Source organism: Ahaetulla prasina, chromosome 3, assembly GCF_028640845.1.
Source record: "Ahaetulla prasina isolate Xishuangbanna chromosome 3, ASM2864084v1, whole genome shotgun sequence".
NCBI classification, from domain to species: Eukaryota; Metazoa; Chordata; class Lepidosauria; order Squamata; family Colubridae; genus Ahaetulla; species Ahaetulla prasina.
Window position 1 is genome coordinate 230,057,383 of NC_080541.1, and position 14,003 is coordinate 230,071,385.

The window sequence follows — 14,003 nt, forward strand, 5'->3', positions numbered from 1 at the left end:
CCATTGCCAGGTCCGCGGGCTGCTGGCAGACCACAACAGGCAGTGCGTGTTATGGGTCCCATCGATTCGGGATGTCCATGTGCTTTCTCTCGGATGGACCCTTTTTAAAGGAAGATTGTCCCCCTGAGGAACGGTCGACCCCACCTGATGCTCTTCCAGAAGGCCCTTAAAACACGGTGTTGTCACAAGTCTGAGGACCCCGAATTGAGATGGGCCTCCAGAAGTTGTGGGTGCTCCATCAATGGAGGTTTTCAAGAAGAGACTGGACAGCCTTTTGTCCTGAATGGGACAACTAGAATAGAATCATCTATTGCAATGTCCTTCCTGTAAAAGACTACTTCAGCTTCAATCACAATAATACAAGAGCAAACAATAGATTCAAACTTAATGTCAACCGCTTCAGACTTGATTGCAGAAAATATGACTTCTGTAACAGAGTTGTTAATTCTTGGAACTCATTACCTGACTCCATAGTCTCTACTCAAAATCCCAAAATCTTCAACCAAAAACTGTCTACTATTGACCTCGCCCCATTCCTAAGAGGACTATAAGGGGCGTGCATAAGAGCACAAAAGTGCCTACCGTTCCTGTCCTATTGTTCCTTTTCATTAAATCAAATTAACATAGTTATTGCATTCTTTTGCTTATATATATATTTTTCTTATATGATGTGTTGTTGTTTTATGTCGATGTTTGTATACTGTTGTGACAAAATGAAATAAAAAAAAAAACTTGCCACGGCCAACTCGCTGTAAAACAATTAACAATTCTATTTAATTACTTAAAATAAATAAAAAATATTTTAATTTTTGCCATGCACATTTGATTCTGTCTCTCCTTTTGCATCCTTCCTGTAATGATTCTATTCCACCCCCATTGGTCATGTGATCAAAATTCAAATGTGGTGTGTACTTATGACGGTCACAGCATCCCTCTGGCGACCGTCCAACAAGCAACCTCAATGGGGGGAGCCAGATTCACTGAACGACCGTGTGAGGCTAAGTTAACAACTGTAGGGGTCCGCTTAACAACCGTGGCAAGAAAGGTCATAAATAGTTGGCATAAATAGTTGATTTTAAATTGGGGTTTTAGAGATTTTAAACATTTGTAAATTTTTTAAATTTTTTAAATTATCGGCCATTTATTAATAGTTTCTTTTAATTTCTTTTAATTGTATATACTCTGTATTTTATTTCGGCTGTACACCGCCCTGAGTCCTTCGGGAGAAGGGCGGTATAAAAATCTAATAAAATAAATAAATAAATAAATAAAATGAGGGCAACATGTATTTAACGACGGTCTCACTTAGCAACAGAAATTTTGGGCTCCATTGTGGTCGTAAGTCAAGGAGTACCTGTATGTCAGACCCCCCTCCCCTTATATCTCTTTCACAATCTATGTGGTGTTAAATACGAACGACACATCACCTTATAAAACTCCTCTTTCAAATTATAATTCAGTGTAAATTTCAGTCCTTTGCTCTCCATATTCTCTTCTTGATCAAGCATGAGGTTATATCCAATTTTTTTTTATATCCATTTAATCAAACGATCTTTGACGTGTTCAACTCCCGTATTCCTTTTTCAACAGTCATTTATACATTTCAGCAACCACACACGTTCGTTGTCCCTAGTACATAAATCCAATTCAAAGACACTTATCTCATTCATAAAAACATAATTCTTCTTATCCAGTTTAAATCTGTCAACTTGCATAAGGAAAATGCATGGATCATACGTCCTTCTCTTCTCTTTTCTAGTTTTTAATTCAGGTAAAAATTAATTAATTGTTTGGCAGGTCTAGAGAAAAAAAGGACTCGGGGGGACAGGATAGATGTCTTCCAGTATTTGAGGGGCTGCCACAAAGCGGGGACTTATAATAATAATAACAGAGTTGGAAGGGGCCTTGGAGGTCTTCTAGTCCAACCCCCTTCCTAGGCAGGAAACCCTACACCACTTCAGACAAATGGTTATCCAATATCTTCTTTAAAACTTCCAGTGTTGGAGCATTCACAACTTCTGCAGGCAAGTCGTTCCACTGATTAATTGTTCTAACTGTCAGGACTTGTGGACTTCAATTCCCAGAATTTCTGAGAGTTGAAGTTCTCAAGGCTTAAAGTTCCAAGGTTGGACACTCCTAGCATAGGGTCTCCTGCTTGGGAAGGAGGTGGGACTAGATGACCTCCAAGATCCCTCCCAACTCTCTTATTCTGTTATTCTCCTTGAGTGCAAGTCAATCAATCCACATAGGTCAACTCGGTTTGTACCATTACAAGTTCTCTTCTATAAAAAAGTCTCCATGGTTGTTACCATAAAGAAATATTAGGAGTCAATCTTACTTTATATCTGAGTCTTCAGAGAAGGGCGGTATATAAATTTAAACAATAAATAAATAAATAAATAAATCTCTTCCCAAACTCCCGTCATGGCACAGCTGACAAAATGATTTTGAAAATCAATATTAACTTGACTTTGAATTACCAAACATGGCCACCAAATTTGCCTCAATTTATGTACAAGCAGTCCTTGACTTATGACTAACAGAGTAATAGCACTGGAAGGGCTCTTAGAGGTCTTCTAGTCCAACCCGAGCAGGAACCCTTATATGATTTATGGTCATATGTCAGGATGGTTGTAAAGCAAGTCAACACACAACCAGATCCCATTTAGAAATCTTTTTTGTGGCAGTTGCTTAAGCTAACGTGGCAGTTGTAATATGTGAATTTTACGTTTTTGTTAAGTAAATGCCATGGACGTTAAATGAATCCATTGTTCACTATGGGTATGGGGTTTTTTTTTGCCAGAAACTGGAAGTATAAATGCCAATTTCTGGCAAAAAAAAATAAATATTGTAAATCAAAAATTAAGCAATCAAATTTAATAATGATAACTGTTATTATTAATAATATTAAACAATCCTTCAACACAGGATGCTGCAAACAGTTGTAGATGCCATTTTTAGCTTCCTTGCGTGTTTAAGAAGCTTTCGGGGAGTCCGTCTTAACTTCAGTCGCTAAGCTGTCGTAAATCGAGGACTACCGTTGTTACACGCAGTGAAGTCCTCACACAAGAGGGGATGCCTCAGCGGCCTTCTGGCGATCTGAAGTTGCTCAAGGCTCCTAATTCATTGTCTGTTGGTTGTTGCTTTTTTAATTGCAAAGGAAGGGAAGATAACGCAGAAAAAATAATAATAAATCTGGTTTCTCTTCTGCATTCCCGCAGATCTTCAGTTAGAGACCTGGGACCTGAAATGCGAGGAAAACAACCAGGAGCACAAGACCTCCGAAATGGGCTCCCATCAGCTCTTCATACGCCGAGGACAGCCGTTCCGGATCACATTGAACTTCGCGGGCAGAGCGTACGAAGAAGGCGTGGACAAGCTCACCTTCATTACGGAAACAGGTGAGCGGAGGGCCTTGGTTGCCCTTTGGAGAGGGAGGGAGGGAGGAGGGGGGGGAAAACCTTCTGTGAGCTGGGATAGATCCCAACTCCCATCATCCACCAGAAGGAGGTAAAATCCATCTGTTTCAGTTGCAAGCTGGGAGAAAGACGCTGGAAACAACATGGAGGCCGATTGGAAAGAAAGTTTATTGATGAAGCAGAACCTCAGCATGCGGTTCTGGGGCAGCTGGGCAAATGGTTGAATGAGTGGATGGATCTTTATAGGTTTCTGTGACTTTGAAGTATGTACTGTTCTGGGGATTGTGTCTTTTGCTAAAATGGTGGTGGGTGGATCCTATTCTGTCCTCAAAGGTCACGTCCTGTCCTTCTTAATCCCATCACCCTGGAGGTGAAGATGATTAGAGGACTGGTGACTAAAATGTATGAAGAAAGGTTGCAGGAATTGTCTAGTTTAAGGGGGAAAAGGACTAGGGGTGACATGATAGCAATTCTCCAATATCTGGAGGGCTGCCACAGAGAAGAGGGGGGTCCACCTATTCTCCAAAGCACCAGAAGTCCTCCAGAATGTGGGATGCTCCATCACTAGAGGTTTTTAAGAAAAGACTGGACAGCCATTTGTCCAGGATGATATAGGTCTCCTGATTGAGCAAGGGGTTGGACTAGAAGACCTCCAAGGTCCCTTTCAACTCTGTTATTCTGTTAGATAAATAAATGAAATTCACTTTCAGCGGATACCTCCATACCGAACAGCCTGGACTAGACTCCTCTGAAGCTCTGCCGAGTGTTCCCAGCCTGAACCCCCACATTCTTCAGTGGGGCGGGAAGGGAGGAGGAAGGCTGCAGAGTGGGTGGGTGTGGCTGGGGGGTGGGGGCACGTGGTCTTTGGACTATGTTTTATCTCTTCCATCCAGGCAGCCTGTAGGCAGAGGAGGCTTCAAGGCAGGGAAACAAAGGCAGGAAGTTGTGTTACTGTTCTTTCCCACAATGTTCACTCCGTTGTGTTCCCAAACAAAGCAGCCCCTGCATTGGGCCTCCCTTGGGGACCAGGCCAGGGATGACCCAAACGCCAGGCCCCTTTCATCCGCTGCCCCCCTTGGAAAATCCCCCCTTTGCCAGCCCGGGAAGCCGCCTGTAGCCCCAAAGGGGGATTCTGCAATGGCTTGCTCTGTGTTAGGAGAGGGTGGGCTTTTGTGCCCAGCAAAGACGGGCACTGCCAGGATCCCCCCTCCTCAATCGGCAACAATTGGTACCAATAATAGAGAATATATGCATAACGTGTTTCCCAAAAAATAAGACCCTGTCTTATATTTTTTTGAGCCCTGAAATAAGCATTTGGCCTTATTGCCATGCGCTCAAAAGCCCAGTTGGTCTTATTATCAGGGGAGGTCTTATTTTGGGGGTAAACAGGGTAGCTCAGGGTTGAAATGAGGGGTCCTTGGTGCTCTCTGAGCTTGGTGATTTTCCTGCAGGGAACAAAAAATGCCAGGGACATAAACAATATTTATAGACTGTGCAAAAGAGATAATGGACTAGCCAAAAAGGGAACAAGGAGACCGCACACACACACACTCACACCAGCCCTTAACACCCAGATGAGCGAAATTAACTCCAAGATTAACATCAGACCCACAACCAAGAACTAAACAAAACCCCAATCAAAGAACTGCCAAAGAAGTTGACAGTAAACAGCCCAAGGAAAGAACCTCCAAGACCACCCCCAGTGTCGGGGGGCAGCTAGCAGGACGTAAATAGAGAGCAAACCCTACTCCCTACCAGCACTGATGTAACTTATTCGGGTCATGAAACATCTGCAAGAAAACCACCAAGTTCAGACAACATCAAAGACCCCACAGTTGTTCTCCTCCTTCTCCTCTTCCCTTCTAACATTGATGATGTTCCCTAGTTGGGTCATGAAACGTCTGCAAAAAAACCACCAAGTTCAGAGAGCACCGAGGACCCCACAGTTGTTGTTCTTCTCCTCCTCCTAGTTCCCTTCCACCTCTGTTATTCTGGATTTCTGCATCCCTTCCCTACCTGACTGGGTGGGATATTCCCAAAACCAAGGTTGCAATGTGATGGCGAAATGGTCTTGGGTGTCTCTTGTAAATCTGTTTCCACCCAGACGGCGGCCTTGAACAATTTCTCAACAGCTTTGAGGAGTTCCTACTTTGAAGTCACAGCCAGGAATGTCTGCGGAGGGAGGGGAGGTTAAAAAAAAAAAGGAGAAAATCAGTATCACAGAAACTAGCAGTAGTACCTAGAACAGAACGCGCAAACCGGCTGACACGCAAACAGATGCCCGCCCAGGCACCCCAGACCTCCAGAAACCCAATGACCAGCTGGGCAGTGCGCATCCGTGCCTCAGAAAACCAACGACTAACTGGCCGGCATGTATGCATGCGTTGAAAACCTGATGACCAACTGCCTGAGCTGGGGCAACAGTGCGCGTGCCTCCTCTGGCACACCTGCCGTAGGTTCCCCATTACAGACGTAGAATAACAGAATTGGAAGGGACCCTGTAGGTCATCTAGTCCAACCCGCTGCCCAAGCAGGAGACCCTACAGCATTTCTGACCGATGGCAGTCCAGTCTCTTCTTGAAAGCCTCCAGGGATGGAGCTCCCACAACTTTTTTTTTTATTATTATTATTATTATTATTATTATTATTATTATTATTATTATTATTATTATTATTATTATTTATTAGATTTCTATACCGCCCTTCTCCCGAAGGACTCAGGGCGGTGTACAGCCAGAATAAAAAACCCAAAAACAATACAATATACAATTAAAACAAAATTTAAAAACTTATTATACAATTTGGCCGAAAAACTTTAAAACATTTAAAATTCTAAAAACCCATTAAAATTCATATAAAATTTAGAAATATAAATTTAAAATACAACAAAATTTAAGCCAGCCCCGCGTGAATAAATAAATACGTTTTCAATTCGCGGCGAAAGGTCCGAAGGTCAGATTTTTGGCGTAAACCAGGGGGAAGTTCTTTCCAGAGGGTGGGAGCCCCCACAGAGAAGGATCTTCCCCTGGGGGGTCGCCAGCCGACACTGTTTGGTGGACGGCACCCTGAGAAGTCCCTCTCTGTGAGAGCGTACGGGTCGGTGGGAGGCATGAGGTAACAGCAGGCGGTCCCATAAGTACCCAAGCCCTAAGCCATGGAGCGCTTTAAAGGTAGTGACCAAAACCTTAAAGTGCACCCGAGAGACCACAGGCAGCCAGTGCAGTCTGCGCAGGAGTGGTGTTACGTGGGAGCTACGTGGAGCTCCCTCTATCACGCGCGCAGCTGCATTCTGGACTTCTAAAGGCAACTTCTGTTCCATTGGTTGATGGTTCTCACTGTCAGAAAATTCCTCCTTATTTCCAGGTTGAATCTCTCCTTGGTCAGTTTCCATCCATTATTCCTTGTCTGGCCTTCGGGTGCCTTGGCAAATAGCTTGACCCCCTTCCTCCTCTCTGTGGCAGCCCCTCAAATATTGGAAGACTGCGCTCATGTCACCCCTCTACTCCTTCTTTTCAGTAGACTAGTCATACCCAGCAGAGGTTTTTTTTATTTATTTATTTACATTTATATCCCGCCCTTCTCCGAAAACTCAGGGCGGCTTACACTATGTTAGCAATAGTCTTCATTCTATTTGTATATTTATATACAAAGTCAACTTATTGCCCCCAACAATCTGGGTCCTCATTTTACCTACCTTATAAAGGATGGAAGGCTGAGTCAACCTTGGGCCTGGTGGGACTAGAACCTGCAGTAATTGCAGGCTGCTGCTGTTAATAACAGACTGCATTAGCAGCCTGAGCCACAGAGGTGGGTTTCAGCACGTTCTGACCAGTTCTGGTCAGAACGTGGAAATTTTGAGTAGTTCGGAGAACCGGCAGTAAAAATTCTGACTGACCCCACCCCATCTATTCTCTGCCTCTCAAGTCCCAGCTGATCGGGACGAAATGGGGATTTTGCAATAACCTTCCCCTGGAATGGGGTGGGAATGGAGATTTTGCAGTATCCTTCCCCTGCCATGCCCACCAAGCCACACCCACAGAACCGGTAGTAAAAAATGTTGAAACCCACCACTGATACCCAGTTCCTGCAACTGTTCATCGTATGTTATATCTACCCTGTTTCCTCGAAAATAAGACACCCCCTGATAATAAGTCCAATTGGGCTTTTGAGAGCATGCACAAAAATAAGCCACCACCCCCAAAATATTTAAATGCAGAGCTGGAAATCTGGTAAGATGGCAAGAGGAGCCCCATCTTGCTCCATGTGCGCCAAATAATAAAAGCTCCCCGAAAATAAGGCCAAGCGCTTATTTCAGGGTTCAAAAAATATAAGACAGGGTCTTACTTTCGGGAAAAGACGGTATATTATTTTTTTAATATTTCTTTTTTAAAATAGAACAGAGATTTTGTCCCAAAGTTGCTCTTTTTCCAAAAGGACTTTATTGGAGTTTTTTTTTTCTTTGAAGACATCTCATCCAAGAAACTTCTTCAGAACTGAAGAAGCTTCTTGGATGAGAAGGGAAACATTTTCAAAGAAAACTTCAAGAAAGTCCATTTGCCTTTTGGAAAACAAAAAAAAAACCTTTATGATGGGTGGACTTCCACTCCCAAAATCTGGAGCATCCTGGGAGTTGAAGTCTACCCCTTAACTGGTTGGGGATTTCGGGGAATTGTAGTCCACCCATTTTAACTGGCTGGAGAATTATGGGAATTGTAGTTCCACCCATTTTAGCTGGCTGGGGAATTCTGGGAGTTGTAGTCCACCCTTTTTAACTGGCTGGGGGATTCTGGGAGTTGTAGTCCACCCATTTTAACTGGCTGGGGAATTCTGGGAATTGTAGTTCCACCCATTTTAACTGGCTGGGGGATTCTGGGAGTTGAAGTCCACCCTTTTTAAAGCAGCCCATCTTGAGAAACACTGCCCTACAGAAATTGGTTTTAAATCAGAAAGTTTAAAAAAGTCAAGGGGGCGGCACCCCCCACCTCCCCAAAGGAAAGAGGCATTGAGGATCGAGTTAGGGCAGCCACCAGGATATTTACGGACCCCAGTGGAATTTGTAACCGATGCAGCTGACGGAGGGACTGGGATCTGGGATGGGATCTGGGAAGACCCCCGTTTGCTTGGCCAGGTGTGACTGCCTTCCCCATCCTCACCCTCACCCTCCTGCATCTGGATGAAAGGGCCTCTGTCTCTCCGAAAGGCAGAGTCGGGGTCCCTGGCAAGCAAACCTGAAGGAGGGTCTCTCCCACCCCCCAACCGCCCATCCCTCCCGGCCTCTCATCACAAAGAGCCGGTGTTGCTGGGCTGGGTGGCTGGGAGTTGGCAGACCCCTCCCAGGAAGCAACACCTCTCTGCCCCCCCCCACCCCTCCACCTCCTTTGCAAGAATGAATGAGCCACTGTCTGAAGGGGGAGGGCCGCTCTCTCTGGGGGGGGAGGGGACAGGCTATTCCTGTAGCCCGTCCCCTCCCTCTGTGGGGGCGGCTGAATCAGTGTTTGGCCTCCCCAGCCAAGCAGGGGCCGAGACGGGTTCTCAGACTGCCAGTGGCCAGCTGGAGGGGGAGGCCCAATACGCCCTTCCTTCCCCCGCCAGGTTCCTGTGTGTGTTTTCAGCCACGGCTTCTGATGACTGCCTCTTGCCATGAAAGATGCCCATCCCTCTGGTCCCGCCGGATGGGCAGGGGGGCAGCGGGCAGGGCGAGCGGACGGCCTGTCCTGGCAGTGGCCTTCAGAGGGAAGGGCAGACTTTGCCCTTCTTTCGCAAGAAGGGAGGGAGGGAGGAGAGAAGGGGAGGGGAGGGGAGGGGAAGGAGGAAGGGAAGAGGGAAGGGAAGGGAAAAGGAAAAAGGAAAGGAAAGGAAAGGAAAGGAAAGGAAAGGAAAGGGGGGGAGAGAGAGAGAGACAGAAGGAGGAAGAGAAGGTGAAAGGAGGAGGAAGGGAAGAGGGAAGGGAAGGGAAAAGGAAAAAGGAAAGGAAAGGAAAGGAAAGGAAAGGAAAGGAAAGGGGGGGAGAGAGAGAGAGACAGAAGGAGGAAGAGAAGGTGAAAGGAGGGAGGGAAGCCGATGGAAGTTTACAGCCAGGATGGGGCAGGTTTTCAGCTCATTTGACCATCGGCCTAACCTTTAGGAGATACCAAAAGAGCTTGTACTAATGCAGCCCAGTCCAGGATGTGGGGTTGAGATGAGTGTACACAGAGAGAGAGAGAGAAACAGATAGACAGACAGATATGAACCTACACCGCAACAAATGGATGTAGTAGCCCTTCAGAATTCCCGCTGCTTTCCCAGAAGGTGGGCTTTCGGGTCAGGTTGCCCACTCCAAAAGAGAAGCCCAGCCCAGCAGCCCAGCTGTGGGTGCTTGCAAGCCTCTGGGCACCTGGGCTGCTGGGCACAGCCCCAAAGGTTTGTGAGGAGCTGTCCTGGGCAGTTTGAAGGGGAAGCCAAAGACCTGGGCAAGGAAAGGGCCGGGGACCGAGGAGAGATTGACATTAGCTCTCCTAAATTTGGGTTGCTGTCTCCTTGCTGGCTGGGGAATTCTGGGAGTTGAAGTCCACGCCTCTTCCCATGGCCACGTTAGAGAGAAACTGAGCTGGACTGCAGAGCAATAAATACAAAAGAGATGGAGCACATTTCCCCCTGAAGGGCCACCCTCTTCACAAGGGGGGGAAAAAGCCCTGAAACCCCCATACTCCCTCTTTGAAGAATAAGATCATGAACTCACCTGTGCCTTTCTTTTCTCTCTCTCTCTCCCCTTCATTCCTTCCTTTTCTCCTTCCCTCCATTCCTCCCTCTCTCCCTCTTTCTCTCCATCAATCCCTCCTTCCTTCCTTCTTCCCTTTACCTCAATAACCCCCTCCTTCCATCCTCCCGTCAATCCCTGCCTTCATCCCTTCTTCCCTCTTTTCCTCAATCCGTCCCTCCCTCCCTGCTTTCTTTCCTCTCTCTCTCCCTCCCTCCCTCCCTTCCGTAGGACCTTGCCCCATCGAGACCTCCGGGACCCTCTCCGCTTTCCCTCTCTCCTGCTCCCCGGAGGGCTCGGCCTGGAGTTCGACCGTGGATCAGCAGGACGGGCTGTCCGTGTCCGTCTCCATCTCCTCCCCTCCGGACGCCCGCATCGGCCGATACCGCCTGCTCCTAGATGCCTCCACCCAATATCAAGGCTCCAGCTTCAACCTGGGCGAGTTTGTCCTGCTCTTCAACCCCTGGTGTCCAGGTAGGTCTTCTCCCCAGCCGTGGGAGGAACCAATGAGGTCTTCTTCTGCTAAGCTAGGTCTGGGGGGGTCTATCTGAGCCTGGTCTGCCCAGATTTCTCCAACCTGATCGTTCCTGGTTGGATGAGGTTCTTCTGGGGTGCAGAACCAACACCTCTTGTGGGATCCGCCTTGGGAAAGGATGACCTACGCTGACTAGCAGCAACTTCCCAGGTTTCCTAAGTCCTTCCTGACGTTCAGGAACAGGAGGTCCTCGACTTATGACCACAATGGAGTCCCAAAATTTCCATGGCTAAGCAACAACATTGTTGAGTGAGTCTTTTACCGCTTTTCTTGCCACAGCTGTGAAGTGACTCACTTTGGTTGTTAAGCTGGTGACACGGTTGCTGAGTGACTTTGACTTTGCTTGTCAGAAGGTTACAAAAGGGGATCACGTAAATATGAGGCAGTTGCCAAGCATCTGAATTTTGATCATGTGACCGTGGGAATGCTGCAATGGTTGTAAGTGTGAAAAACAATCCTAAATTCTTTTTTTCCAGTGCTGTTATAGCTTTGGTCACTAAATGAACGGTTACAGGTCGAGGACTTATTTCTTTTCTTCCTACCTCCCTTCTTTTATTTATTTATTTATTATTTATTTATTTGATTTGATTTTTATACCGCCCTTCTCCCGAAGGACTCAGGGCGGTGTACAGGCATAATAAAACCGACAATACAATATACAAGTTTAAAATACGATTTAAAAAACTTATTTAAATTAGCCCAGTGATTAAAATTTACCATACTAAGACCCCGTTTAAAATTAATAAATTTAACATTAAAATCCCCATTTAAGCCAGCCCCGCGCGGATAAAAAGATGGGTCTTGAGTTCGCGACGAAATGTCCGAAGGTCAGGTATTTGGCGTAAACCCGGGGGAAGCTCGTTCCAGAGTGTGGGAGCCCCCACAGAGAAGGCCCTTCCCCTGGGGGCCGCCAGCCGACATTGTTTGGCGGACAGCACCCTGAGAAGTCCCTCTCTATGGGAGCGTACGGGTCTGTGGGAGGCGTGTGGTTATATTTTTCCTTCCTTGCTTCCTTCCTTCTTTTATATTTTTCTTTCCTTCCTTTCCTCCTTCCTTTTTTCCTTCCTTCTTTTATACTTTCTTTCTTTCTTTCTTTCTTTCTTTCTTTCTTTCTTTCTTTCTTTCTTTCTTTCTTTCTTTCTTTCCTTCCTTCCTTCCTTCCTTCCTTCCTTCCTTCCTTCCTTCCTTCCTGTACTGAGCCTGCAATCTCTGGCCTGCAAAGCAAATTCTTCACCATTGGTGGCCGAGCATATGGACCTGCTGGGCTCCCATTAACAAGTTTCATCATGTGATTCCGTTTCTTCTGGTCTAGAAAGTTGCCTGAGAAAGTTGACTAATTGTTGTGTACTTCGGAAACCATGGTTAGATAAACAAGATCTTAGGACCCAGCCCTTGTGAACGGAAGGTGCCATCTGCTAATTGCACATTGGCAGTTCCAAGTGAAGGCATCTCACATAACGAGAGAGATTTTCCCAGAGGCCAGGAAACATTTGCTAAAACGGAGGAATTACAACCAGTAGCTGCCTTGATGCACCTTTGTGAGTTTATTTTTCTTACCTGTCTTTTATGGGAAGGCAACTCCCAAGAGTAGCATCCAAGAAACACACTTTCCCTGAAAGTTCAGCTAATCCACCATTGGTGGCTTCCAGAGCACAGAACATAGTTATAACAGGGTGGGAGGTGACCTTGGAGCAGGGGTGAAATGCTCCTGGTTTGGTCCAGTTCACCCGAACCGGTAGTAAAAAATGAAAATGAAAAAAAAAAAGTTCTGATGATCTGGTGAGCGACGCCTCTCCAGAACCAGTAATAAAAATGCTTTTAAAAAGTAAAAAAAAAAGGCTCTGATAATCACAGCTGTGCTGTGCAATTGTCAGAGCTTTTTTCTTAACCTTTTAAAAGCATTTTTACAACCTATTCCAGTGAATAGGTTGTAAAAAAAATGCTTTTAAAAGTAAAAAAAAAAAAAGATTGCGCGCCACAGCTGATCACACCCCACCCCCACCCCAGGGCACTGTTCTAGTTACCCCAGGCCTCTTTTTGGTGTGCACTGTGCATGTGTGTGCACACTTCAGAGTTGTTGTGTGGCGTGCACACAGCACGCATTTGGTGTGCAGTGCGCATGCGCAGCTAGTAAACCGGTTCAGATTTCACCATTGCCTTGGAGATCTTCTAATCCAACCTCGTGCCAATGGCAGGAGATCAACTCCAAAGGGCTTTCGAACTGAGATATGAGGCTGCCATCGTCCTGTCCATAATTTGCCACTGAGTAAGATGGTGAAGAGGAACATGGGAGATATTTAGCCCCCTTATCCTGGGTCACTCAAACTCCCCTTTCTGTGTTCCCTGAAGACCCCAAAGATGTTGGCCCAGCAACTTCCAAGAGTCTTGGGGATTGGAGGTCCATTGTGCTTCAATCTCCAGATGAAGATGGTCTTCAGAAATCCAGAGAAGATGGCTGATCTCCTCTTGGGCAGGGCAGGCCAACAAGGATGAACCATATGATAAACAATTGAGGAGGCCAGTGGTTTCTAGTCTAAGGAAGAGAAGGTCCAGGAGTGATATGATAGTTATCTTCCATTACTTGAGGGGCTGTCACAAAGAAGAGGGGGTCAAAGTCCCTTTCAACTCTGTTATTCTGCAGTGACCAATATATTGGACTCAAATCTGACAAAGAGCCTTTTGAAAGAAAAATCTAAAATCTTAGGCGAAAGGACCGCCCTCCTCCCGGCCTCTCTTTCAACATAGCTTCGTGAAAGGGGACTTTTCGCCATGAATCATTCGCGGCAGCTGAGACCAAACATCGAAATAGCCCGAATGTTATCCCATATTTCTCGCTGAGCAAACAAACCTCGTCTCCGCATGTTGCTGGAATGTGCTGGCAGAGGCGGGCTGGACCGTCCCACCACGGAGGTCTAATTGACCTCTTGCAATGAGAAAACAAATACGATTAAAATATCTTAATTGCTTCAGCCCAATTTTCCCTTTTGTAAGGACGCCTGTTCCTTATTTGTTCACAGTGAATACTCATCCTCTAGAGCAGGGGTCTCCAACCTTGGCAACTTTAAGCCTGGCAGACTTCAACTCCCACAATTCCCCAGCTGGCTTTAAGCCTGGCGGACTTCAACTCCCAGAATTCTCCAGCCTGGCAGACTTCAACTCCCACAATTCCCCAGCCGGCTTTAAGCCTGGCGGACTTCAAGACTTCAACTCCCAGAATTCCCCAGCTGGCTTTAAGCCTGGTGGACTGCTGGCTGTGGAATTCTGGGAGTTGAAGTCCTCCAGGCTTAAAGTGGCCAAGGTTGGAGACCTCTGC

General features: G+C 46.3%; 1 protein-coding gene across 1 annotated transcript in view; it reads left to right on the forward strand.

Moving 5' to 3' along the window:
* The window catches only part of TGM2 (transglutaminase 2), an 86,273-nt gene that overhangs the window by 12,463 nt on the left and 59,807 nt on the right, over window positions 1–14,003 (forward strand). The window contains exons 2-3 of the mRNA XM_058177180.1: window positions 3,222–3,401; window positions 10,387–10,629. Of these exons, the coding sequence (XP_058033163.1) occupies window positions 3,222–3,401; window positions 10,387–10,629 (423 nt within the window). The remainder of the gene's footprint in view (window positions 1–3,221; window positions 3,402–10,386; window positions 10,630–14,003) is intronic.